The 24481-nt window shown below is 57.2% G+C and overlaps 1 protein-coding gene across 8 annotated transcripts in view; it reads right to left on the bottom strand.

Moving 5' to 3' along the window:
• Positions 1 to 9678: 9678 nt before the first annotated feature.
• Positions 9679 to 24481, bottom strand: part of ZBED4 (zinc finger BED-type containing 4) — a 31367-nt gene continuing 16564 nt past the window's right edge. For 6 of the 8 annotated variants that reach the window (XM_032345879.1, XM_032345874.1, XM_032345877.1 and 3 more), the window contains one exon: positions 9679 to 14762. In XM_032345879.1, coding sequence (XP_032201770.1) covers positions 10916 to 14428 — 3513 coding nt within the window. In that variant the 5' untranslated portion in view covers positions 14429 to 14762 and the 3' untranslated portion in view covers positions 9679 to 10915. Of the gene's footprint in view, positions 14763 to 17621; positions 19279 to 19554; positions 20697 to 24481 lie in introns of those variants that run through there. The other 2 variants (XM_032345880.1, XM_032345881.1) reach the window with 2 other exon arrangements.

Genomic DNA, 24481 nt, shown 5'->3' on the forward strand with positions numbered 1-24481 from the left:
ATTATTTCTTCTGCTTACTTTGGACAGAATTTGTTCTACTTCTTCTATTTTCCTAGGTAGAAACTTAGGAGTATTTATTTTGGATCTTTCCTCTTTCTGATATATGCATCCAACACTAAACTTCCCTCTAAGCAGCACTTTCACAGCATCCCACAAATTTTGGTAACGTATTTATTTTCATTTACTTCCAATTATTTAAAAATTTCTCTTGATTTAATCTTTTACCCATGCATTGTTTAGAAGTGTGTTGTTTAGGGGCGCCCGAGTGGCTCATTTGGTTGTATATCTGACTCTTGATTTCAGGTCAGGTCATGATCTCAGGGGCACGGGATCGAGCCTGCATTGGGATCTGAAATGGGTGTGGAGTCTGCTTGGGATTCTCTCTTCCCCTCTGCCTCTGCCCCCCACCCCTACCCTGCTCACCTGTGTTGTGTGTACACGCTCTGTCTCTCAAGAAGAATCAAAAAGTGTGCGGTTTGATATCCTGTATTTTGGGATATTCCAGTTGTCTTTCTGCTACTGATTTCTAGTTTAACTCCATCATGCTCTGAGAGCAGATGTGGGATTTCCACTAGTTTATATTTGTTGAGGTGTTTTATGGCCCAGAATGTGGTCCATCTTCGTGAATGTTCATGTAAACTTGAGAACAATGTGTGTTCTGTTGTTGGGTGAAGTCGTCTACAGATGGCACTTTTTTTTTTTTTTTAAAAGATTTATTTATTTATTTATTTGACAGATCACAAGCAGGCCGAGGCAGGCAGAGAGAGGAGGAGAAGAGGAAACAGGCTCCCCACTGAGCAGGGAGCCCGACATGGGGCTCGATCCCAGGTCCCCGGGATCATGACCTGAGCCGAAGGCAGAGGCTTTAACCCACTGAGCCCCCCAGGCACCCCTGCAGATGTCACTTTTATCCAGCCGATTGATGGTGTTGAGTTCAGCAATGTCCTTACTGATTTTCTGCCTGCTGGGTCCGTTCGTTTCTGAGGTGGCTGTTGAGCCTCTGGAGATGACAGTGACTCAGCTATTCCTCTTTGTAATTCTCTTATCTTTTGCCTCCTCTGTTTTGATGCCCTGTTGTTAGGTGCGTTAAGGATTGTTGTGTCTTCTTAGAGAACTGACTCCTTCATCATTTTATAATACCCTTCCTTGTTTATCTCATTACTTTCCTGCCTCTGAGGTCGGCTATCTTTTGAAAGATTTTTTGAAGTCTTTCTTTTGATCACTTGTTAGCATGGTACCTGTGACCTTCCTCTGTTCGTTTACTTCTAATCCATACGTGTCTTTATATTTAAAGTGGGTTTCGGGGCACCTGGGTGGCTCAGTCGGTTGGGCGGCTGCCTTTGGCTCGGGCCATGATCCCGGGATCGGGCTCCCCGCTCGGCGGAGAGCCTCCCTCTCTCCCCTCTGCTTGCTGCTTTGTCTCCTTGTGGTCTCTGTCTATATCTCTCTCTTAAATAAATAAATAAAATCTTAAAAAAAAAAAAGATAAAGTGGGTTTCTTGGGACACCTGGCTGGCTCAGTCAGTAGAGCATGCAACTCTTGATCTTGGAGTGGTGAGTTCAAGCCCCGTATTGGGTGAAGGGATTATTTACATAAATAAAACTTAAAAAACAAAAAAACAACAAAGTGGGTTTCTTGTAGGCAACATGTTGTTGGGTCTTGTTTTTGATCTACTCTGTTAGTCTTTAACTGAGCATTTTCTATGATTCCATTTTCTCTCCTTTTTGGCATATTTGTTCTACTTCATTTTTCCTTTTTTTTGGTAATTGATTGCCCTAGAGTTTACAATACATATTTGCAGCTAATCCATGTGTATTTTCAAATGACACTACACCACTTCATGGGTAACATGAGCACCTCATAATTAAATAACCCTAATTCTTCTCTCCTATACCTTGTGCCACTGCTGGCACTCACTTCTCTTTTATATGTGCTACATAAGCATTAAGATATGTATTTCGTATGTATGTCAGCAGACCTAATTCTACGTTGTTGATCTCATTATTTTGAACAAACTTATTGGTTAGACGGAGAATAAAATGTTAACTTACTTCCTCATTTTCTGTAGATCTGAGTTTCTGACCTATATTATTTTCCTTTTCTCTAATGAACTCCCCATAACCTTCTTCCAAACGTGTCTGCTGGCCACGAATTCCCTCAGTGTCTTTTTTTTTTTTTTTTAAAGATTTTATTTATTTATTTGACAGAGACACATTGGCAAGGGGAGTGGGAAAGGGAGAAGCAGGCTCCCTGCCAAACAGGGAGCCCGATGCAGGGCTCAATCCCAGGACCCTGCGATCATGACCAGAGCCGAAGGCAGAGACTTAGACTGAGCAGGTGCCCCGCCCTCAGTGTCTTTCAGAGAAAGTCTATTTCTCCTTCATCTTCAAGAATGCTTTCCCAGCATGTGGAGTCCTGCGTGGGATTTTTCTCTCCACACTTTAAGTATCTGGTCCATGTTCTTTGCACTTGCAGGATTTCTGAAACGTCAGATGTGGTTCTAATCTTCGTTTCTTCACAGGTAAGGTCACCTCCCGCCCAGCGGCTTTAGGACGCACAGTTGTGTGTGATTTTCTGTGAACTGAAGGCAGTTTACAGTTAGAGGTGTCAGTTGCTGTGTTTCACTTCGCTTGCTTCCTGGGCCAGCGGCGTGCGTCCGGCGTTCAGCCGGGGACGTCCTCGGCCGGCGCTGCGGACGTCTCTTCTGCTCCCTGCCTTGCTTGCCCTCTTCCCACCGCACGGATGTTACTCCTCTTGCCGTTGTCCCGTAGCCTTCGCCTATTCTGTGCTGGTGTTTTCCAGTCTTTCTCCTTATTTTCAGTTTTCAAAGACTCTTGTGACATACCCTCGAGCTCAGAGATGCTTTATTTCACCACGTCCGTCCAGGAAGCCCGCAGAACGCTGTCCGCTGCGGCGGCTGCTCCCTAGTCCGCTGCGGCGGCTGCTCCCTAGTCTTTGTTGCCGGTGGACCGCGCCGAGGACCAGCCAGAGGTGGAAATGCGGTGCCTCTCGTGTGGGTCTGAGCGTCCCCCGGCACGGCTGGTCACACCTGACTCTCCCGCGTGGGCGCTTGCCCCTACCTGCCCGTCTTTAATGTCTGCCTCCTCCGCCTGCCCCACAAGCGGCTTCGGAAGAGCGGGGCGCACACCTCGGCCGCCTGCCTGGCCGCCTGCCTCTCCGTCTGCACCTCCCTGGTCGGGAGGAGCTGTGAGCCGCTGGCGTGCGGGCCGCTGGCGCCGGGCTCCGGGGAGGACAGGGCGCTTTCCAGCTGTGCGAGCTGCTCCAGGAGCAGGTGCACAGCTGCCCGCCGGCGGCGGGGAGGGGCTGGGAGCTGCTCCTGAGCTCAGAGCCCACAGTGACCGAGATGAACGGCCCTGGAATCTGCACACCTTTGCCGCTGCCAACCGGAGCTCCGGCAGGGCTGCACTCGGGCCGGGGATGGCATCCCGGTGCCGCCCGCACGGCCGTGTCCACGGGCCCCTCCTGCACTGACCCTAGCTTAGGAAACAAGCATCCGGCATCTTGTGCAGGGCCCTGCACGGTAGCCCTCTGACTGCGCCCTGCTGCTGTCTGACGTGGGCCTCCACGCCGTCTTCTCGCGGGCTGGACGTGAATCCGAAGGGCACGACTGGGTCTGGGCTCGGTCTTTGCGGCAGAGCCCCTCCCCTGGGAGCTGCGTCCGGCCTGCCTGAGGGTCGTGCTGCCCAGGCCAAGCCCATCACCGACCCCACGATTACAGTGATTCTTGGCCAACGTCACCATGGGGACGGTAACCTGTACCTCTTCCACTTCCCTTCCGGAAAGATCCAGAAGCCATTAGGGACAGCCCAGCAGGAGCATCTGCCCCCGAGGGGTGAGGGAGCTGCCAGTCCAGCGGGCGTGCGAGGCCAGGTGCCTGAGAAGGCGACGCTCCGGGGGCGGCCGGGCCGGGCGTGGCGGCCACACGGAGTAAGGAGGGTTTCCGTAGGGTCGGGGAGCAGGGCACAGCAGCCCGATGTGAGGTGTCCGAGCCCGAGCCGGGTAGGAGGCGTCAGGGAGCGGGGACAGAGGCACCTGTCAGGAAGGGACTGCTGAGGGTGCTCAGAGATGGCCTGAGAAGGGGCCGTGAATACAGAAAGAGAAAAGTGGAGTGAGCCCTGCGTGTTGGTTCCAAACGTGTGACAGAGAGGCCTGGTGACAGCGTACTCGGCACAGAAATAGAAATGCAAATGTACCTGCGCCCCGCGAGTCCCCACGAGGAGCCGTACCCCAGCAGGGACAAGCACGGCCCGCGCCTGGTCCTGGGCTCTCCATGCAGCCCCCAAAAAGGGGCCAGGGCGCCTGGGGGAAGCACCCAGCTCCGCCACGGGGCAGGCAAGGAAGCTGAGCCCAAAGGCATAGCCGTAGCCGCGGCAGCAGGACGCTCGCAGAGCAGTGGGGCTGCCAGAAGGACACACAGGCCGGACCAGGGGCTCCCGCTGGCCAGATCGGGGAGAATTTGTGCACACTAGCGAGAGTAACAGCTCATAAGTGAGATCTTAAATGTGCCTTAAACACGAGCAGATCACACTTGGTATGGGGACTGGCGTGTTTACGTTGTCTCAAAGGGCTCCACACGACACACTTTTTTTTTTTTTTTTTAAGATTTTTATTCATTTATTTGACAGAGAGAAATCACAAGTAGATGGAGAGGCAGGCAGAGAGAGAGAGAGAGAGGGAAGCAGGCTCTCTGCTCAGCAGAGAGCCCGATGCAGGACTCAATCCCAGGACCCTGAGATCATGACCTGAGCCGAAGGCAGCGGCTTAACCCACTGAGCCACCCAGGCGCCCCCGACACACTTTTTAATTACAAGGGAAGACGGCTTGCAGCGAGGGGCCTGGTAGACTCCTGCACCCAACCAGGTGCACGGTCTTGTGAAGCCACCACCCAAGCCAGCTCCTGCTGGCGCCACAAAATGACCCCAGCTGGCAGCAATGTGGAGGCTAGAGACACTGAGTCATGTTCCAGACTGGGGGGGCGGGTAACAGATCAGCTCCACAGGACACGCGCCGCAGGGCTGGGTCGTGGTCAGCATGGTCGGCCCTCCGTGGAAGTGGCTGGGGCCTTGGGTCAGCACCGTGGTCCAAGGCTCTCCGCAGACCCCACTCTGTCCGCGGGACCTTCCTGGGAGGCTGACCCTCTTGAGGTGAGCCTCCCGCGGCTGGCACGACCCGCTCAGGGGCGCGGGGAGGAGGGTCCTTGTGTTGGACTTGCGGTGACCCTGCAAGACAGGGATCGTTTGAAGATGCAATAATTTTTTAAAAAATATTTTATTTATTTATTTGGCAGACAGAGATCACAAGCAGGCAGAGAGGCAGGCAGAGAGAGAGGAGGAAGCAGGATCCCCGCTGAGCAGAGAGCCCGATGCGGGGCTCGATCCCAGGACCCTGAGATCATGACCTGAGCCGAAGGCAGAGGCTGAACCCACTGAGCCCCCCGGGCGCCCCAAGATAAAATAATTTTTAAAACCAGTTTGCGTTTTATGAAACAGCTTATACATCGGAGCTTCCAAACAACTGCATACGGGGTGGCCGGTGGGCTCAGGCCTAAGCGTCTGCCTTCAGCTCAGGTCATGATCCTAGGGTCCTGGAATCGAGCCCCGCTTTGGGTTCCCTGCTCTGTGGGGAGCCTGCTTCTCCGTCTCGCTCCTCTACTGTGTTCCCTCTCTCGCTTTCTCTGTCAAATAAATAAAATCCTTAAAAAAAAAAAAAAAAAAAAAAAAAAGCTTGAGCAAGGTGCTTTATGCAAACCTCCGAGGCTGAGAGGAGGTGGCCTGGAGGCCACGGGGGGCCCAGCACGGGGGCCCAGCACTGGGGGCTGGGCGGGTCACTCTGGGGTTGGTGCTGGCGACCCACTGGCTGCCTGGGAGCAGAAGCCCCAGGCCAGTATTAAAACAAACAATACGAGGGCCTGGGTGGCTCAGTGGGTTAAGTCTCTGCCTTCGGCTCAGGTCATGGTCTCAGGGTCCTGGGATCGAGTCCCGCATCGGGCTCTCTGCTCAACAGGGAGCCTGCTTCCTCCTCTCTCTCTGTCTGCCTCTCTGCCTGCTTGTCATCTCTCTCTGTCAAGTACATAAAATCTCAAATTAAAAATAAAAAAATAAACAATACGTTGTTGGAATATACATGTAATACATCATATGCCCCAAAATGACATACAAATTCAACCCCATGTCCATCAAAATGCTGTCTGGATCTCTCATGGAACTTGGCGGCGGAGGACCAAGTGCCAAGGGAAGTGGGAAAACGAAGGGACAGGCGTGTTCGGACTCCTCAGACACCCTGGGAATCAGGGTGCCGCGCAGGTGGCGAGCGGCCAAGGGGCCCATTAGCCCTGCAGGGGCGCCGCGAGTGGGGACAAGATGCCTGGGTCTGCAGTGGCCGGGCGGGGACGAGGGAGCACAGGCCCGCTCCAGCCCCGGAAGCCCGGACCCCAGACGGGCGCCCGCCGGAGCCGGGCAGCGGGACCAGCAGCGCCCCGATCGTGGACGAGGCCGCGGCGGGCACAGGCCACGGGGCGCACCCCTCACACCGCTGGCCTCCTCTCGGCCGCAGCGTTGCTGACGGTCAGGAACTTGATAAACACAGGAAACCCCTTCGATGTTTAAGGAAAACGCAGTGGAGTTCGCGACATCAACACGCAGAACGCTTCCTGACCCGGAAGTCCCCACGAAGCACACGCCTCCCTCCGGGACACAAGTCGCAGCGCCGTGGAAACGGGACAGGCAAGGCTCACCGCGGGCAAACATGCGGGACCAGCACTTTGAGACGCTGTATTTCATGCCCTGGACGGGACTGTTCGAAAGTCCTCATTTTGATTTCCCCACTTTTACCAGAAATGCTGTCCTTCCTTCTGCCTGGAGAGCTCCCTCGGGGGGTCACAGGGAAGGCCTGGTGGTGACTTTCAGTCTTGTTTCGTTGAGCACGTGGCTTTTCCGGGAACATGACGGGGCCCCGGCACTTAGAGCCCTACCGACGCCCCCGCGCTCCCGTTCGAATGCCAGCGCCGGCGGGAGTCCCTCCGGACGTGAAGGTGTCTCTGTCTCCGATTCCGTGTCCTTGGCTGGCAGCACGGCTGGTGGACGGGGCCTGCTTGGGGCTGGCGCATGTGACCGTGGACGGCGGGGTTGGCCGGGCAGAGCCACGGGCGACCCACCCTCGGACACGAGACCTGCCCACTGAGTCCCCGACGGGTCAAATATGCTCTGTTCACAGGATTTCACTCTCCGGCCACAATCCCCACCGGCCTTCCTGAGCGGATCCGTCGCAGCCCACGTCTCGGCTCTGCCTCGGATGCCCCCGAGTCGTCTCCGGTCTGCTCCCGTCTGTCCCGCAGTCCTTGGTCATAGCTGGTTTTTTGGTGTGTCTCGTGTTTTCGCTGAGCGTCAGACTGAACTACTTGAAGCTACAGACGCTCTGGACCTTTTCACTGGAAGACATTTACTTGCCCGGACGCCACCGAGCTCGCTGTGTGGAAGCTGGTCTCCCGCTGGCTCTGGAGCCCGGGGCCCCCACAGCGGCAGGCCCCGCGGTCGCGTCTCCCCCTCGGAGTGCCTGCTTATCTCCCAGCTGCCATCCCGGGCACACGCACCTCGGGGAGCGGGGACCTGCCTCGGGGCAGCGGCCTGGCACGAGGCCCTTCCTGAGGCTCCCCCGTTGTCCAGCACCTGGGCTCCTGGCCGTGTCACTGCTGTGTCTCCCTGCCCGCGGCCACCGCGTCCAGCTCAGGCCACCACCTTCAGCACGCCAGCCAATGTCCCTCAGGGGTCTCCGCTCGCTGGGGCTCCTTCCTTGGATCCGGGGGTGCCTGCTCCTGTTTTCTCTGGCCTTGATGGCTCTCAAGGAGGCCCAGTCTACTACCGGCTGCCGCCAGAGTCAGAAGGGGAAGGGAAGGGAATTTTAATGTTAAAGTCCAGTGTTTCACATCCATTTACTCACCGGGTGAGACCCGAGCTTATACAAAAGGCTCTCTCCTACGAGTGAACACGGAAGTGGGCCCGCTGACCCGCAGTGTTGCCCCGCACGTGAACCAGGCAGCTCCGAGTCAGGTTTGAGCGGAGTGCAGGCGGACATCGCACAGCGGACCCGCTGTCCTCAACAGGCCGGCCACCGTCCCCCTCACACACCGCTGCCGACGTCGGCCACTCCTTCCCGCGGGACGGTTTGCCATTCCCGCGGTGTCGGACGGGGCCACGGTTCCAGAACCACCCACCGGCCACACAGCGGGACAGATGCGTGGGGCTCAGGGGCCTCCCACACAACCTGTCGGCCGCACGCCTCACCGGACAGCGGCAGCCCAAGGCCACAGGTTTTAAAAGCTGGGCAGAGGAGTAGACCAGCTCGGGAGCGAAGCAGCGGCGAGCCGCACAGGCTTGTGCTCCGAGGGCCCGGACGTCTGCCCACACGGCTCCGCGGCAGCAGGCGGGGCGGGGTTGGGGGTGGGACAAGCGTGGACGGCCAGGGCCGCACCCCAGGAAAGCGTCACAGAGACAGAGTCTAGACCATGGGCTCTCAGGAGCAGGGACCATGTCCACGTCCCCCACGGCTCTGTGCCAAGAGCTGGCCTGGGCCTGGAGGGCGGATGGTCCCTCGGACACCGAGCGAACGACAGCTTGCGTGCTGCAGTCACCCTGTGCTCCCTCCTCTCAGGGGACAACCCAGGACGCCCAGCAGATCGCCCCTGCTGCCCACACGCAGCCCCGCAGCCATGACGGCTGGGACGCGGAGTCCAGCTCTGTCCTCACCCCACAGCCGGCAGCCAGGGTTGCCCAAGCGGGTCCAGGGCCGGAGCCCTGCTCTGGCGGGGGCACCTCCCCAACACCACCAGGCTGGGAGTCCTGCCCGCCCGCAGCTTGCGGTCCTCGTGTGGTCAGACCCTCCCCCAGGTGGAGACCTGTGTCGACCCTGGAGACCTGAACGAGTGCACCCAGGCTCCCCCCAGAGTCCCAGCCACACCGCTGGGAGCCGGGAGACCCGCCTCCCCCAAACACACACACACGTGAGCGCCTGGTGCTCCAGCCCTGGTCCTGACCTCAGCCCACGGGAGGGCCCCGCGGCTCCATGCGCAAAACAGACACGAGCTCCTTCCGGGAAAGTCGTGGGCTCCAGTACCCGAACTTCGCACCATCCGCTGTGGACTCGGGCACTCACTTCCTGCGGCTTGGGGAGATCCTGGCCGGGGAAGACCGACGGCGGGCTGAGCCCCAGACTGGGGAAGGCTCCCCCGGAGCATCACGGCGCGCACTCACGGCAACCCCCGGGGGAAGTACCACGGCCGCGCGGCTCCCTAGCCGGTCCCTGGCCGGGGCTCCGTGGGCGTCTGGACAGAGGCCGTGCTTGTGGGGGCCCGGGCAGGGCGTGCGTGGGGCCCACGGCGGAGGCGCCGGGCGCTGCCTGTGGACTCTTCCCCTCTGGCTCCCAACGCACGTCAGCACGGACTGTGAACCCGAGACCCAGGGGGTCTTGCCGTGTCGCTCCCGTTAGCAGAAACACGGTCACTGCTGCGAGAATCCCACCTCCTCCCCTACCCCCACCCCACCCCCGGTGGAGGCCGGGCCGAAACTCCCAACTCCGGAGGCTGCGTGAGTGGCTCCCAGGGTGGGGGTGGGGACGACCCTCCTGTCATCCTCAGAATAAAAAGCCAGTGTCCTCCAGCAGTAGAAAATTGCAAATAAAAAGTTTAATTTCAGAAACTGTGTTCACCATTTATAAATACACTAAAACATAGTCAATGCAAATCCAGATTAATAATAGGTCCTTTTTTAACAAAACAACTTTTCTAAAAGGTCACAGGCAAATGAGTGACTTGTTTCATCCGGAATATTTAATTGGTTTGAAATAAGAAAATGAACCCTTTTTTCTAGATGTTGAAGCAAAAATTCTGAAGACAGATCATCGTTCAAAGAATGACAACTGACGCTTCATTCTGCTGTCCTTGGGATTCTGAAACACGCCAGCGATGGCTGAATCTTCCCTATTATATAAAAAATCTAGACGCCTAAGGCTACTCTTACAACTGCAATGGAACAACCTCCTCCCTGTTAATGAGCCGTCTCTTCTAGAAACAATTTTATACATAATTTGATCAAATTGGGGTCAGTGGGGTCAGTGCACAAATTTCAAAAGATAGCTCCCTGGTGTCGAGACAGCAGGTCCGAGGGTCGGGCGCCCTCAGCAGGACTGCCGCGTGCGGGCCCCTGGCGCGTGGGCTCGACAGCAGGTGTCCGGGGCTCTGGCCGAGGTCGACCATGTAAAACCTGAATGCAGCAGAAGCACACACCGGGACGCTCTCTCTACCAAGTCACTACAGAACTGGCACGGCGGGACGCGTCTGAGTTTACTTTCCTCTTCCGACGCCGCACCTCCGTGGCAGCCAACACTATGTTCCAGAATGTTCTGTACTCGACACGCTTTAGAGCCTGCAGTTAGAAACTGCTCAGCCAGGATGGCTTGAACTCCCCCTCTTATTTACAGATTTCATTAAACAGCCACAAAAGCTGCTGTGTTGAATTAAAGCAATTCTTAAACTAAAATACAGTACCTGATTTGTGGTTTTTACATAATTGAATAAAAAGCCTACAGAATAAAACTGCTCACATCTCCTCGGCCGTTCTAGTAAAACACATTACTAAGCCCCCACTTTTAAAAAACACGTTACAGTTGGGAGTGAAACCCGAATCATCGCATTTCATCGGCGGCGGCAGGACAGGCTCTCCCTCGCAGGCCGTGGGAGGCCCGCGGCGACGCCCGGCTGCGGCACCGGCAGTAAGGCACACGTAGGCATTACAGTGACGCTGGACGGGGTGGGGGGCCCGCCGGGGCACGCCGCCTCCCCGGGACAGACCGTGGGCGCCCGGGCAGCGACGGTGGCCGGCGACGGCGGCTCCGCTGCGAGCTTCAATACTGGAAGTATATCAAGGGAAGATTCACTTTCAAAAAGATGAGTTTTTCAAAATGTTCCGTCATGAGCCTGGACTGGCCGAAGCTGCCGTTCTCTGTGGGTGTGTTGAAGAGCCTTTCAGAAGGGACGATGCTCGGCGGGCAGCCCAGGAACCGCACGGCCAGCGCGGCGAGGCCCGGCCAGGCCGCCTTCTTCAGGTTCCAGTAGGTGAGGGGGTCGCAGCCGTGCTCCAGCACCTCCTCCTCCAGGTAGGCCAGCACCATGTCCTCGGGCACCTTCGTCTTCTCCCGGGGGCCCTTCTTCGTCATCTCGGCCATGAGGGACCACAGGTTCTCCTCCCCGACCGTGCCCTGCGAGGGGGCGCCCGCGTCGCAGCCGTTGGGGATGGGCGTGTTGTCTGAGGTAGGGTTCAGCGCCTCCAGCTCCCGGATCAGGTCCCGCGTGTACTGCTCCGCCTCCTCCTCCGAGAACAGGGAGGCCTTGTAGCGCGGGTCCAGCAGCGTGGCCAAGATGTACCTCGGGTCGCGCAGGGTGGCGGCCAGCCGGCTCACCATGGCCTCCTTCAGGGACTTGAGCATGGTGTCGATGCCCATGGTCTCCTCGAAGAGCATCTCGATCTTGCGGTTCAGGATGTGAATCATGGGGATGACCTGGCTGAGCGTGGACGCGTGCGCGCTCATCTCCCGGCCGGCCGCGTCGAAGGGCTTCAGCGCGAGGCACACGGACCGCATTACCTCCCACTGGTCGCAGCTGATGAGCTCCCGGAAGCCGCACTCGACCGACACCTCGTTGACGGCCCGCTTCTGCTCGACGAGCCGCTCGAGCATGTGCAAGGACGTGCTCCACCTGGACGGGACGTCCTGCAGGAGGTGGTGCGGCGGCAGCCCGTAGGCCCTCTGCAGCTCCGCCAGCTTCTCCTTGGCCCGGGGCGAGCGCTGCACCCGCTCGCACAGCTTCCGCGCGGTGCTCAGCAGGCTCTGGACCATGCGCTGGCTCTTGAGGGCCTCGCTGACCACCAGGCTGACCGTGTGGCTGAAGCACTGCACGGCGGCCCGCTCGCCCTCGCTCAACGTCTTCCCGATGCTCAGGTTGTCGGTGACCGTGATGCCCACTTGCAGGCCGCTGGACGTCACCCAGGCCTCCCACCAGCCCTCCAGCTGCTTCCGGATGCTGCTGCCGCTGTAGTCGCAGTCCACCTGCGACACGTCCAGCAGGGCCGAGCCGTGGTGGTCCTCGCGGTACGGCCGGGCCGACGACGCGAAGGTGACCCAGTGGGCGGTGAGCGTCAGGTACTCGCGGGTCTGCGTGCTCATCCAGATCCCGGACGTGAAGTGGACCACGCCGCTCTCCGCCTCCTTCAGGTGCGACAGGACTACCTGCTTCACATTATTGTACATCCCTGGGATGGCCGTCCTCGAGAAGTAGGACGGGGAGGGCACAGAGTACTGAGGTTTCAAGTATTCGAGCAGCCTGTTAAAGCCAACGTTGTCTACGAAGGAGTATGGCTGGAGGTCAAGTGCAATCATCTCAGCTATGAGACTCGTGATTTTTTTGGCAACGGGATGAGAATCGTAGAACTTCTCGTTGGGGTCTTCGAAGGAGGCGGCTCCGGGCAGCTGGGCGCTCAGGGGCCCCCGCGGGCCGGGCGAGGAAGCCCGCGCGGCCCGGGGCGCGTCGGCCTTGAGCACGCCGCTGTGGAACCGCTGCAGGTGGCGCAGGAGGCAGCTGGTGCCCAGGTTGGTGGGCTTCTTGCCCCGGCTGATGGTGCGGCCGCAGTGCAGGCACACGACCTTCGTGGGGTCCGCGGAGCAGATGGAAAAGTGGTTCCACAGCTTGGAGGTCTTCTTGCTGCTCACAGGAAAGAGGACCGGACTGTTTCTCGGGACCAGGGAGGGCAGGTCAGTCGATCTGGAAGCGGCGCCTTCCGCGGAGGCCAGCGTGGCGTAGGGGGAGTTGGCCAGGCTGGCGCCCAGCGCGCCCTTCGGGGCGCCCACGACGTCCGCGTGCCGGCGGTACAGGTGCCGCATCAGACAGCTGGTGCCCACGTCGCCCCTGCGGCCCCGGCTGATGACGCAGGCGCAGTGTCGGCACACGGCCTTGAGGCTGTCGGTGGGCGCCAGCGAGAAGTGCTGCCACACCTCCGACTTCAGCCTCTTTATCACCTTCTTGCTCTGCTGGGACCCAGCGCCACAGTCCAGCGGGCCGGGGCTCAGGCCGCCAGCCTGCAGCTTCTCGGGGGAGGAGGCCAGCGAGGCCGCGCCCACGTCGTCCGAGGCCGGCGCCGTGTCCTCCGCCAGCGCGTCGCCGACGCTCAGACGCACCTGCAGCTCCTCGGGCAGCCGGTCCGGCGAGGAGGACGCCGAGGGGGACGCCCGGGCCGGCTGCCCGGGCGAGGACGCCACGGAGCTCGGGTCTCCGTCGGGAGGCGGCAGGGCGGGCAGCAGCGTGGGGGGCGCGGCGTAGGGCGGCGGGATGCCCGAGCCCCCGCCGTTCTCCTGCAGCACGATGGAGCGGTGCGCCCGCCACATGTGCCTGATGAGGCAGCTGGTGCCCAGGTCCTTCCCGTTCTTGCCCCGGCTGAACTCGTTCATGCAGTGGACGCACACGGCCTTGGAGTTGTCTAGCGGCGACAGGTAGAAGTGCTTCCACACAGCCGACCGCCTGCGGGACCCGGACGTGCCCTTGGGGAGCGGCGGGTTTCTCTCCAGCCCGTTCTCCGCGCTCTCCTCGCCCGGCAGCGGGGGCAGGTGCGGCGGCCCCCCCAGGGACTCCTCCCGCCCGTACCTGTCAGGGGCAGACGTGTCTGGGGGGACGTCTTCGGAGGGGACCACAGGCTCCTCCGTCACGTCGTCGGGGGACGGCACCTTGGACGCCAGCTTTGGGGCGAGCTTGAGGGGTGAGCGCGTGGCGCCCAGGTCTCCGGCGTCGGCGGGCGGTGGCGGCAGCCGCAGGGGCGGGGGCGACAGGGAGGGCGGGGCCGGCCCGCCGCCGCCGGTCTCCGGGCCCAGCACGGTGGGGTGCGCCCTCCTCACGTGCCGCATGAGGCAGCTGGTGCTCAGGTCCTTCTCGTTCTTGCCTCGGCTGAACTCCTTCATGCAGTACGTGCAGATGGCTTTCGTGCTGTCCCGCGGGGAGATGAAGAAGTGCTTCCAGGCCGGCGACTTCTTCCTGGAGCCGGCGCCCCGGCCGGAGAGGAGGCTCTGCGTCACGGCCTCCATGGCCACGTCGTACAGGGTGCTGCTGTACTGGGAGAACAGAGCCCCGTACTCCTCCTCCTGGTCGGCGGGGAGGCACTGCCCGGGGGGCTCGCGGCCCCCGCCCGCCTCCCTGGCCTCTGTCTGCTCCCCACCTCGCTCTGCCCCGGGCCTGTCCTGCTCCCTCTTAATCGCCACTCCTTCCAGACTGTGATTAGGGATGCGAACACCATCTTCCTCTTCTATTTTAAAATTTATTTTATCAGAAAGCAACTCACCATCCCTTTTGGGATGAGTTTCCTGGTTATTCTCCATAATTGACCATAACTACTCGGGCCGCGTCGTCGGAGATGGGCAAAAACCTGATCCGAAGGCTCATCTGTGCCCCCAAACGTCCACCATCTTCAGCCTTGGAATATGAACTCCATCTTTTGAATGCGAACCAGCGGAGCAGACCATAAACCCCACCGAAGGGGCAGGCACGCGGGGAGCACACCAGCTCGCCTCAGGGCGTGGGCCACCACCTGCCGGGAGCCCCGCCGCGACCCGCTTCTCGACGCAGACACGCACTGACGCAGCGCAGACCTGCATCTTCTCCTGGAGACCGGACGGCTGTCATCTCGGCAGCACGATGACCCTCTCGCATGGCCTGTAAGAGAAGACAGAGTCAAGGTCAGCACCGACCCGAATCGTCCATTTCAAATCTGTTCCGTCACGCGTCCCTCAGCCTCGACAGGCACAGGAAAAGTCCCGTCACAGTAAGCTAAAATCGAAAACACGGGTTCCTTGACGTTTCACAATCCACTTATATAAAGAAAATACCCTAAAACAACAAAATAAGCAAAAAAATAAGGGCAGGAGTTTAAATTCCAAGGGCCCAGTCATTAAGGGCTGGGGGTTCAGAGCCCCCGGGAGCAGCGCTCCTCATGCTTCGCCCTAAGAACAAACACACCAAGTGGAGACGAAAACCAGCCGACCTGTCATTTCGGACGGGACACTGAACATCACAAAGAAAAGAGCAACACCCAGTGCTAAGGGGGCGCGAGTCTGTCTGCGGCGCGGGGCGGGCGCTCCAGCCCGGGGCCCGGCAGCAAATGCACAGAGCTGGCCCACAGCGCCGCGAAGCCAGGTGCGCAAGCAGGAGGCGCGGGGCACACGGGGACAGAGTGCAACACGGGGCGGGCGACAGGAGCCTGCCGGGGGGAGGAAGCCGCCCACGAAAAAGCCAGTACGGCAGCAACAGGAGGCTGTCCTCGTGGCCGGCAGCAGAGACGGAAGAAGAGGCGCTTCTGTGTGACAGCAGATTCTAGAAAACCTGCAGCAGCCTCACAAGGTTTTCCCCACAGCAACCAAGGGTTTCCTATACATACAATCAGCACAGAAAACCTTAAAACTCCTCCTCATCAACGAAAACCGGAATGCCAGGTGAGCGGCGGCCAGCGCCAGCAGCGAGAGCGGCAAGGCCGGCCCCGCTGTGTCCCAAAGCCGTAGGCCTCTGCGAGCCCGGGGCGGCGGGACGCACGGGATGCGGAGGCAGCAGGTCACCTGGAGCCTCTGGGGCAAAGCAGGGCGTGCGCTCAGCCTGAGAAACCGGGCGCGCTCGGCAGCTAGCTCTGCCACGGGCACACGCAGGGTTCCCAGAAAGCGTCCCAAATCCTGAACTCCACAAAGTTCAGCCTAATACTCAGAATAAAAAAAGAGCTTCTAAATGAAGTATCAGCAGGCGCCAAGGGAGCGGGGCGGCAGGAGTAAGTGCGGCGCGGGCTCCAGACCCAGAGCAGCGAGGCTCGCCGGCAGCGCCGCAGGCACAGAGCAATCCCATGAGACTGTGTTTCTAAAACAGAAGGTGTAATTACAGAGTTCCTACGTACAATTACATGTATAAGGTTGTTTTTTTTTTTTAAATAAAATCCAGAAAACAAAGAGAAACAAGAAAAAAAAAAACACTATAAAAATGAGTAGCCACATTTGGAAAAGACTTCTTAAAAAGCAGAACTTTAAGCGTATATAAAGCAGAACCACAATGCGACACCCACCAGGGTGGCTAGACTCAGACAGACAGACAACAGCAAGTGGGGACAAGAACGTGGAAAAACGGTGCCTTGTGCTCGCCGGCGGGGGCGGGACGGCGGGGCCTCTTGAAAACCACTCTGGCAGCTTCCCAAACGTATGCCAAGTCACCCCACGACCCAGCAATCCCACTTCTGTGTAGACATTGAGGAGAAACGAAACCGTGTGCACACCCAGAGCCCCGCATGTGAACGGCGTCAGACAAAAAGTGGAAACAACCGAAACGTGATCCACAAATGGATTAAAAACTGGGACACAGGGGCGCGTGGGTGGCTCAGCGGGTTAAAGCCTCTGCCTTCGGCTCAGGTCATGATCCCAGGGTCCCGCATCGGGACCCCGCATCGGGCTCTCTGCTCAGCGGGGAGCCTGCCTCCCCCTCTCTCTGCCTGCTTCTCTGCCTGCTTGTGATCTCTGTCTGTCAAATAAATAAATTTTTAAAAATCTAAAAAAATAAAAAATAAAATAAAAACTGGGACGCATCTCCACTACAGCAAGACCGTGCTTGCCATGACACGGACCTTGACACCACCAGGCTGAGACAGAAGCCAGACCCAGAAGATCGCACAGTGTGACCGTTCATTCCCGGCCAGGCGGATCCCCAGAGACAGAGGAGGTGCGGGAACCAGGGGCTGGGGGAGCACCATGGGAATGACCGCTGGCCAGCCGGAGGCTTCCTTCGGAGTGATTAAAACTCTGCTATCAGGTAGCTGCGACCTTACGAAGATACTTCAAAAAGGCTTATTTTATGGTGTGTGAATGACATCTCAAAAAAAAAAAAAATTATGTAATTTTAGAATTAAAATCAAAATAAGGGAAACGTGACTAAAAGAAGCTGAAGATGGGGGTGCCGGGGTGGCTCCGTGGTTAATCCTCTGCCTTTGGCTCAGGTCATGATCTCAGGGTGCTGGGATTGAGCCCCGAGTTGGGCTCCCTACTCGGTAGGAAGTCTGCTTCTCCCTCTGCCTCTGCCATTGCCCCTGCTTGCACTCTTGCTCTTTCTCTGTGAAATAAATAAATAAAATCTTAAAAAAAAAAAAAAAAAAAAAAAAAAGACCTGGATGGAATCTCTAGTAATGAAAACGCAGTACTTGAAAATATCCTGGATGGGGTCAACAGCAGTTTAGACGTAACAAAAGAGAAGATCAGTAATTATGAAGACACAGCAACAGAAATAAAACAGAGGAAAATAAAAAGAGGAAATAGCAAGGGAAAAAAACTGAAAAATTTAAAACTTGTGCACGGGGTAAAAAGACAAGGTGCAGAAAGAGAGAAGACGTCTGCAAATCTCACATCTGATGAGGGGCTGACATCCAGGATAAACAAAGAGCTGTGGCAACTGACCAACAAGCCGGCTTACAAATGGACAAAGGCCTGGGCTAGACCCACAGGGACACGCAAAGACAATCGGAAGCACGAAGAGAGATCACTTCATACCCACCAGGACGGCTAGTGTCCAAATCCTGGGATGTGACGCTCCAAAAGTAACAGCAAGACTGGGAAAGCGTGTGAAGATGTGCAAACATGGCCGGAGTGTCCCTGACAGCCTGACGAGGCCGAGCATCTTATGTGCGGGTCCAGGCTCCCTGTGAGCCATCCGCCTGGGCTCTCGCCAGCCCGGGCAGATCCTGAGAACAGAGCTCCTGAACTGAGTTCTGAGAGCTTTTCCCACATCTGGGAGCGAGCCCTTTATCACGTGTGTGATTTTTAAGTATTTTCCCCCAGTCTCAAGCTTGTCTTTCTCCCAGCAGTGTATTTTGAAAAGCAAAGCCCAATGTACCAATTTGGTTTTTTATGGATTGTACTTTTGTGGTTACGTTCAGAAATCTTTGTCTACCCAAGTCACAGAGATCTTCTCCTGTGTTTTCTCCTCTAGTTTTACCACCTTGTTTTAAATTTAGATCTTTGAGATACTTAAATTGTTTTGTATATGAACAGCTAACTGCTCTAACAGCATTTGCTGAAAAGACGACCCTTTTCAACAACGGAGAAACGCCTCTGTAACTCAGTCGGACGCCAGCTGTGTGCAGACCCACACATCTGGGTAACACCCACAGCAGCTGTTCACCTACCTCAATGGGATGGAACATGTGGGTGTAGATATTTATCTACCAAACTGTGTACTTTAAACATGTGTGATTTACTGAATGTCAATTAATCCCAGTGTGGATAATATGAGAAACACATGTGTTGGGTCTCTGCCCACCCCCCCCACCGCCCCCGGTCCTGGCACGGGCTCCTGAAACCCCACTAACCTCCTGGGAGCCTGGAGTGTCTACTGTTCTGATGAGGCGACTCTGGGTGGGCTCCTGGGTGGGGACGGGTCACCAGAGAGACGGAGCTGTGATCCCAAGCTGGGGTTCTCACCCTGCTCCCCATTCTCCAGGGGGGGAGGGCTGGGGAGTCAGTGAACACCTGGTCACGCCCACGCGATTAAGCCTCCATAAAAACCCCAAATGCGTGGGGTTCCGAGAACCTGTAGGTTGGGGAGCACGTCCAGGGGCCGGGAGGTGACGCACCACGGCTCCGGGGGACAGAAGCTCTTGTGCTCGGGGCCCCCCCAGCACCCACCCTGCACCCACCCGGCCGTGGACAGAGACAGGAGAGAAGCTGTGGGCCCAGCTGCATCCGTGGCCTTCATCACACCCTCCGCTAAGCGATAAGCAGAGGAACGGGAGTCAGCGCTCCCCCGAGTTCTGCGAGCTGTTCTCGCAGGCGACAAGGTTCCAGAAGGGGCTCCTGGGGATCCCACCTGGACCCACGTCGGACAGAGGCTGTGGGTAAGCCGGGGACGGGCCCCACTGGGGGGCTGCCTCTGGAGTGGGGGGCAGTCTGTGGGACGGAGCCCCTCCCTGTGGGCTGGGACGCTCCGGGCAGGTGGGGTGAGAAGTGCGTTCAGCTGAGGACAGACACCCCGCGGGGGCTGGAGAACTGGTCACAGTGGGGAAAAGCACCCACACGTTTGGTAACCAGAAGTGAAGTGTTCCGCAACGGGAGAGTAAGAGTAAAGGAGAAACGCACGACTTCCCCTAGACACGCCGAAACCTGCTTTTTAAAGAGGCTGGGATTGGGGCGCCTGGGTGGCTCAGTTAGTTCAACGACCGTCTTCAGCTCAGGTCATGGTCCCGGAGTCCTGGGATCGAGCCCTGCACTGGGCTCCCGGCTCAGCGGGAGTCTGCTTCTCCCTCTGACCTTCCCCCCTCATGCTCTCTCTCTCAAGTAAATAAAATCTTAAAAAAAGTAAAAGGCAGGATTGTCAGATTGGATAAAAGAGTGAAACTAACTATCACCGACAAGAAACAAACGGAAAACATAAAGACACAAACAGGTCAGAAGCCAAAGGACAGAAATGGTGAGCCACGCTGGTAACTCACCACAGAAAGGTGCGGCGGCCACAGCCACACTGAACGGACTGAGGACGGCATACCAGGGACGACAGGGACACTGCGTAAAGGACCAAGGGGCCAAGTCACCGGACGCGCACACACCGACTGAAGGGAGACGAGACGGGGCCACGGTCGCAGGCCGGTCAGCACGCGTCGCCCAGCAGGCGGACAGAACAGCAGCGCAGCCGACAGAAACGTGGAACACCGTCCAGCGGCCTGACCGACATCCGTCCAACGGTCCAGCCAACAGAAACAGAACGCGTGTTGTTTCCAGGTGCACAGAAAACACGCGTCAAGACCCGCGTTCGCAGGACAATGAAGCAAACTTCTGTGGGTGTGAAAGAACCGAAATCAATCAAAGGTCTCTGACATGTGAACAAGCAACCAGCAACAGAAACTCTGGAAAAACCCAAAATGTATTCAAATAAAGTCTTCTGTACTACGCTAAAGGTCAAAGGAAAAAAGTCGCCAGGAACAGTAAAGCAAACTTAATCCCCAAGTAATCAGAGAAGACCAGAGAGAAAAGATGTGAAGTCTGTGACCTCGAACCCTGCTTCTTGGAAGGAGCAACAGGATGAAAGAAATCACCACCAGCACCGCAAGACGGGAGCCACCCAGACCTCGCGGCAAAGGAGGCTAATAAGGAAGTACATGAAACGCTTCCCGACAGTAAATTCAGCAACTTAGATACGACAAATTCCTGGAAAGACACACATTATAGAAACTCAAAGAGATAAGTCAAATATCTATTTAAAAAACTGAACTTGCAATTAAAAAAACCTTCCCCAAAAAGAAACTTCCGGGTCCACCTGGCTGCACCGGTGAATTCTACCCAATGTTAGAGAAAAAGAATCAGTGAAACACAAACTCTTCCGTAAAAGAAAGAAACACTTTCCAGCTCTTTCCTGGTAGTGTTATCTTGATACCAGAACTAGAAAGACACTACGAGAAGAGTCCTATCCCTATGATCACAAAAAAGCTTCAACAAACTTGGCAAGTTCTTAAAAATTTAGCAAATCAAGAGGCCCCTGGGTGGCTCCGTCTTGAGCGTCTGAGTCAGACGTGGGCTCAGGCGGGCGCCGCACCCCGCAGGGAATCTGCCCGCGACCCTCTCTCCCTCACCTTCTGCCCCTTCCTCCCCACCCCCACATCTCCCTCTCTCTCAAATAAATCAAACTTTTTTTTTTAAGATTTTATTTATTTGGCAGACAGAGATCACAAGTAGGCAGAGAGGCAGGCGGAGAGAGAGGAGGAAGCAGGCTCCCTGCAGTCCCCCGATGCGGGACTCGATCTCAGGACCCTCGGATCATGACCTGAGCCGAAGGCAGAGGCTTTAACCCACTGAGCCACCCAGGCGCCCCCAAACTATTAAAAAAAAAAAACAAATTACTGATAACATACCACGAGTAAGTGGGGTGATTCCCAAGAGTAAAACATGAAGAGGACAGCGGAGCCGATCCACGGTCCCATCACATGAAGGCACGGAGCGCCACTTCTACCCCCACCTGTGACAGACGTGCTCGACGAAGCAGAGAAGACCACTCCCCACCCTTCCGAGCGTGCCTGGGAAGAGTGACGGCCGCCAGCACAGGGCACAGGGACAGACAGAGTGTGCGCCCCGCAGACCTCAGCCACACTCCCACCAACATGGTGCTGGAGCCCAGGTGACAGGCAGACGGAGAGGAGGGGACACGGCCGTTGTCACCGTCATCTGTGTGAGAAAGGCCTTGAGGCCGCTACAGAAAGACACCGACCGTGCCCGCAGCCCTCCTGTGCTGGCCGCCTCACCCCACAGAGCTCACTTCCCCGTTCCTGGACCCTGCTGTCCTCCGTCCTCTGCAGGTGGCAAGGTGGGCCCTGCCCCCTGCACGGATGGAGGAACCCCCTCCTCTCCCTTCCAGGCCAACACCTGGTTCTAGGTGGACCCTGACCCTCTCTCAAGACTCATGTGGGGCAACGCCGAGGGACGATGGAGATGGTAAGAGCGAAAACCAACTGTTTACCCTGGGCCACCCTTTAAGAGCAGACCAGCATCCTATCACCGACTGTTTACCCTGGGCCACCCTTTAAGAGCAGACCAGCATCCTATCACCGACTGTTTACCCTGGGCCACCCTTTAAGAGGCAGACCAGCATCATATCACTGAAAGCACAAGATAGGGCCTGGGGTGGCTCAGCTGAGTGAGCGGAGTCTTGGTTTCTGGTCGTGATCTCAGGCCCCATGGCAGGCTCTGTGCTCGGCATGGAGTCTGCTCGTTTCCCTCTGCCCCTCCCATGCTGGCTCTCTTTCTGTCAAATAAACATACAAGTCTTTTAAATCAATAAATAAACCACGTGACAATCTTTTGAGGACAGTTTACGATTTCTTTTCCCCGTGGGGAAGGAGAAAGCCATCCCGGGCACACAGGCATTGGGAAGGGGGTGCCACAAACAAGACGTGGGGAAGAGGCAACCTGAAGGCCCAGCGGTTCCCAGCGCAGACGCCTGCAGACCACAGGCTCCGGAACCCTACCAGGCCCAAGACTTCTGTTTCGGAAGTGCTGAAAACAAGGGACAGAACATAAAAATTAGGGCGCCTGGGTGGCTCAGTGGGTTGGGCCACTGCCTTCGACTCAGGTCATGATCTCAGGGTCCTGGGATCGAGTCCCGCATCGGGCTCTCTGCTCAGCAGGGAGCCTGCTTCCTCCTCTCTCTCTGCTGCCTCTCTGTCTACTTGTGATCTCTGTCTGTCAAATAAATAAATAAAATCTTTAAAAAAAAAAAAAAGAACATAAAAATTACAAGGAACAGAGAAACATGTTTAAATACTACCAGAATGATGAAATCAGCAAAATCCAGATTATGGGAAATTCTCAGGTCAAACCAACCCAGTTCCCTTAACAAACATTTATACTTGAATCCTGACCTTAGCTAGCGGACTACAGGCGTGGGAAACCCGGATGCAGAGTGCTCCACACCAACAGTTACTGTCAGTTTAAAGCTGTGATAAAGGTATCGCGGATACAATTTTTAAAAGAATCTCATCCAGGTGGAGTGTGATTCTGGGTGTCTGCTTCAAGGTCACCGAGTGGGGGATCCTGACGAGCGAATGGCCAGGACTGGTGGCCACCGGGGCTGTGTGAGGGGCGCACTCCCTAATCTCTGTGAGAGCACTTCCGGAGAGTTACTCTTCGAAGAAAGATCAGACGGACGGCTGACTTTTCAAGAGGAGCGATGTGAACCAGAGACAAAAGAACCATACCTTCCAAGTTCTGGGGGAGAAAGAGCCAAACCAGAATTCAGTACTCAGTGGAAATACTCCTGCAGAAACTAAGGGAAAACAAAAACCCCGTTGGACCAATCAATCAAACACAGAACGTGTCACCGGGCGGGCATTAACGAGGGGTCCAGCTGACGGCACCCACACGAGCCCCCGGGGCGGTTCGGTCACGCAGAGGATGAGCACAGCAGAACAGCGACGGCTGGGTCTGCCCGTCGCACCCGGGGCCTGGGCTCCCCGGCCCCGTCAGCGGGGTCATGAAAGCCTCAGCGACCGGCACACCCACGTGCAGGTGCGGAAGAAACACAGAGCACACGGACCCGTCCACCCTCAACCCAACACCCCAGCGCCGCTCCAGCCTCCCTTTGTGGGTACCTGTAACTTCTCTCTCCCACAGCGAGAAATCGGGCTCCCATTATCCTTAACAGGTAAAGTCATCTGCTCAACCCTACAGTTTCCAGAAAGTAGTTTCAGAATACTAACCCACATCAGAAGGGAAAACAAGCTTTCAGGGTAGAGACAGTAGTTTATAAAAGCTAGTCTTTGGGCTTCTGGGTTTAGCACTGTGTCCAAGAGTTTCTGGGGTCAATCTTCCCTCTTAAATGTAGCTATGTTTTCATGAACCCAATACAATCAAGGTTCACTTGCTTCTGATGTAACACACCAGACCCAGAATGGCCAAACCAGTCTCAAGGAGGACACCAACATGAAGGCAAAACCAACAAGGAATTTCCTTAACTCCAAAACATACGCACAGAGAACAAACCAAAAGTACAAACAAGGCCCGTGTGGTATTCGGTCTGGGCAGGGGGCCGGGGCCGGCTCTGTCGGCTGGGCGTCTGCCTTCAGCTCAGGCCCCCGGTGGGCTCCCTGCTCAGCCGCGAGCCTGCTTCTCCCTCTACCCTTACCCCTGCTCTACCTCAAATAAATAAAATCTTAAAAAAAGAAAGAAAGGAAGAAAGCAAGCAAAGCAACCTGTAGGGAGAGAAGGCAGCCCTGGGCACGCGGTCCACGGAAAGCCCACAGCGGCCGAGTGCTGCGGCGCCGCTCAGGCTGGGGGTTTCCCGCGGGTGGGAGCAGACGCGGGTCGGGGTCCGAGGCAGCTGCAGCGGGTCCGCCAGCCCCGAACAGCTTCCAGGACACAGACCTGCATGAGAGGGACTGTGGGAACGGAACTGAGCCGCTCAGGGACCCAAAGCAGCCAGGAGAGGGCCGGGTTGAGCGGGGACCCCGGGACGCCAGGACCGGGGCGTCCAGATCCCAAGCCCCGAGCGAGCTGGAGGCGCTGCCGAGTCGTCGGTGTCAGGCGGGTCGGGGCGGAGGGGTGACGGAAGGGCTCCCGGCACCCCGAGGGGCCCCGACTCAGAAACCTCGGCCGCAGGAGCAGCAGCGTGTGACACTGCAGCGGCCGCTGTCTCGCCACGGGAGCCGCGAGGCCGGCAGCACCGCACAAAGTCCCACACGCCGGCCCCGCCTCAACCGCACCTTTGTCGCAGGTCCCGGGAAAAGCTCCATCCGCAGGGCTGGCGGGGATGGAACTTGCCAGGGAGCTTCCTGGTGAGGAAAACCTCTCCCCGGGGATGTGGCTGGAACATCGCAGCTGCTCCCGCGGCTGCTGGGGCGCGGCTCCCGTTGGGCGGCAGAGGGCCAGGCCGGA

This window comes from Mustela erminea, chromosome 6, assembly GCF_009829155.1.
Source record: "Mustela erminea isolate mMusErm1 chromosome 6, mMusErm1.Pri, whole genome shotgun sequence".
Lineage (NCBI taxonomy): Eukaryota > Metazoa > Chordata > Mammalia > Carnivora > Mustelidae > Mustela > Mustela erminea.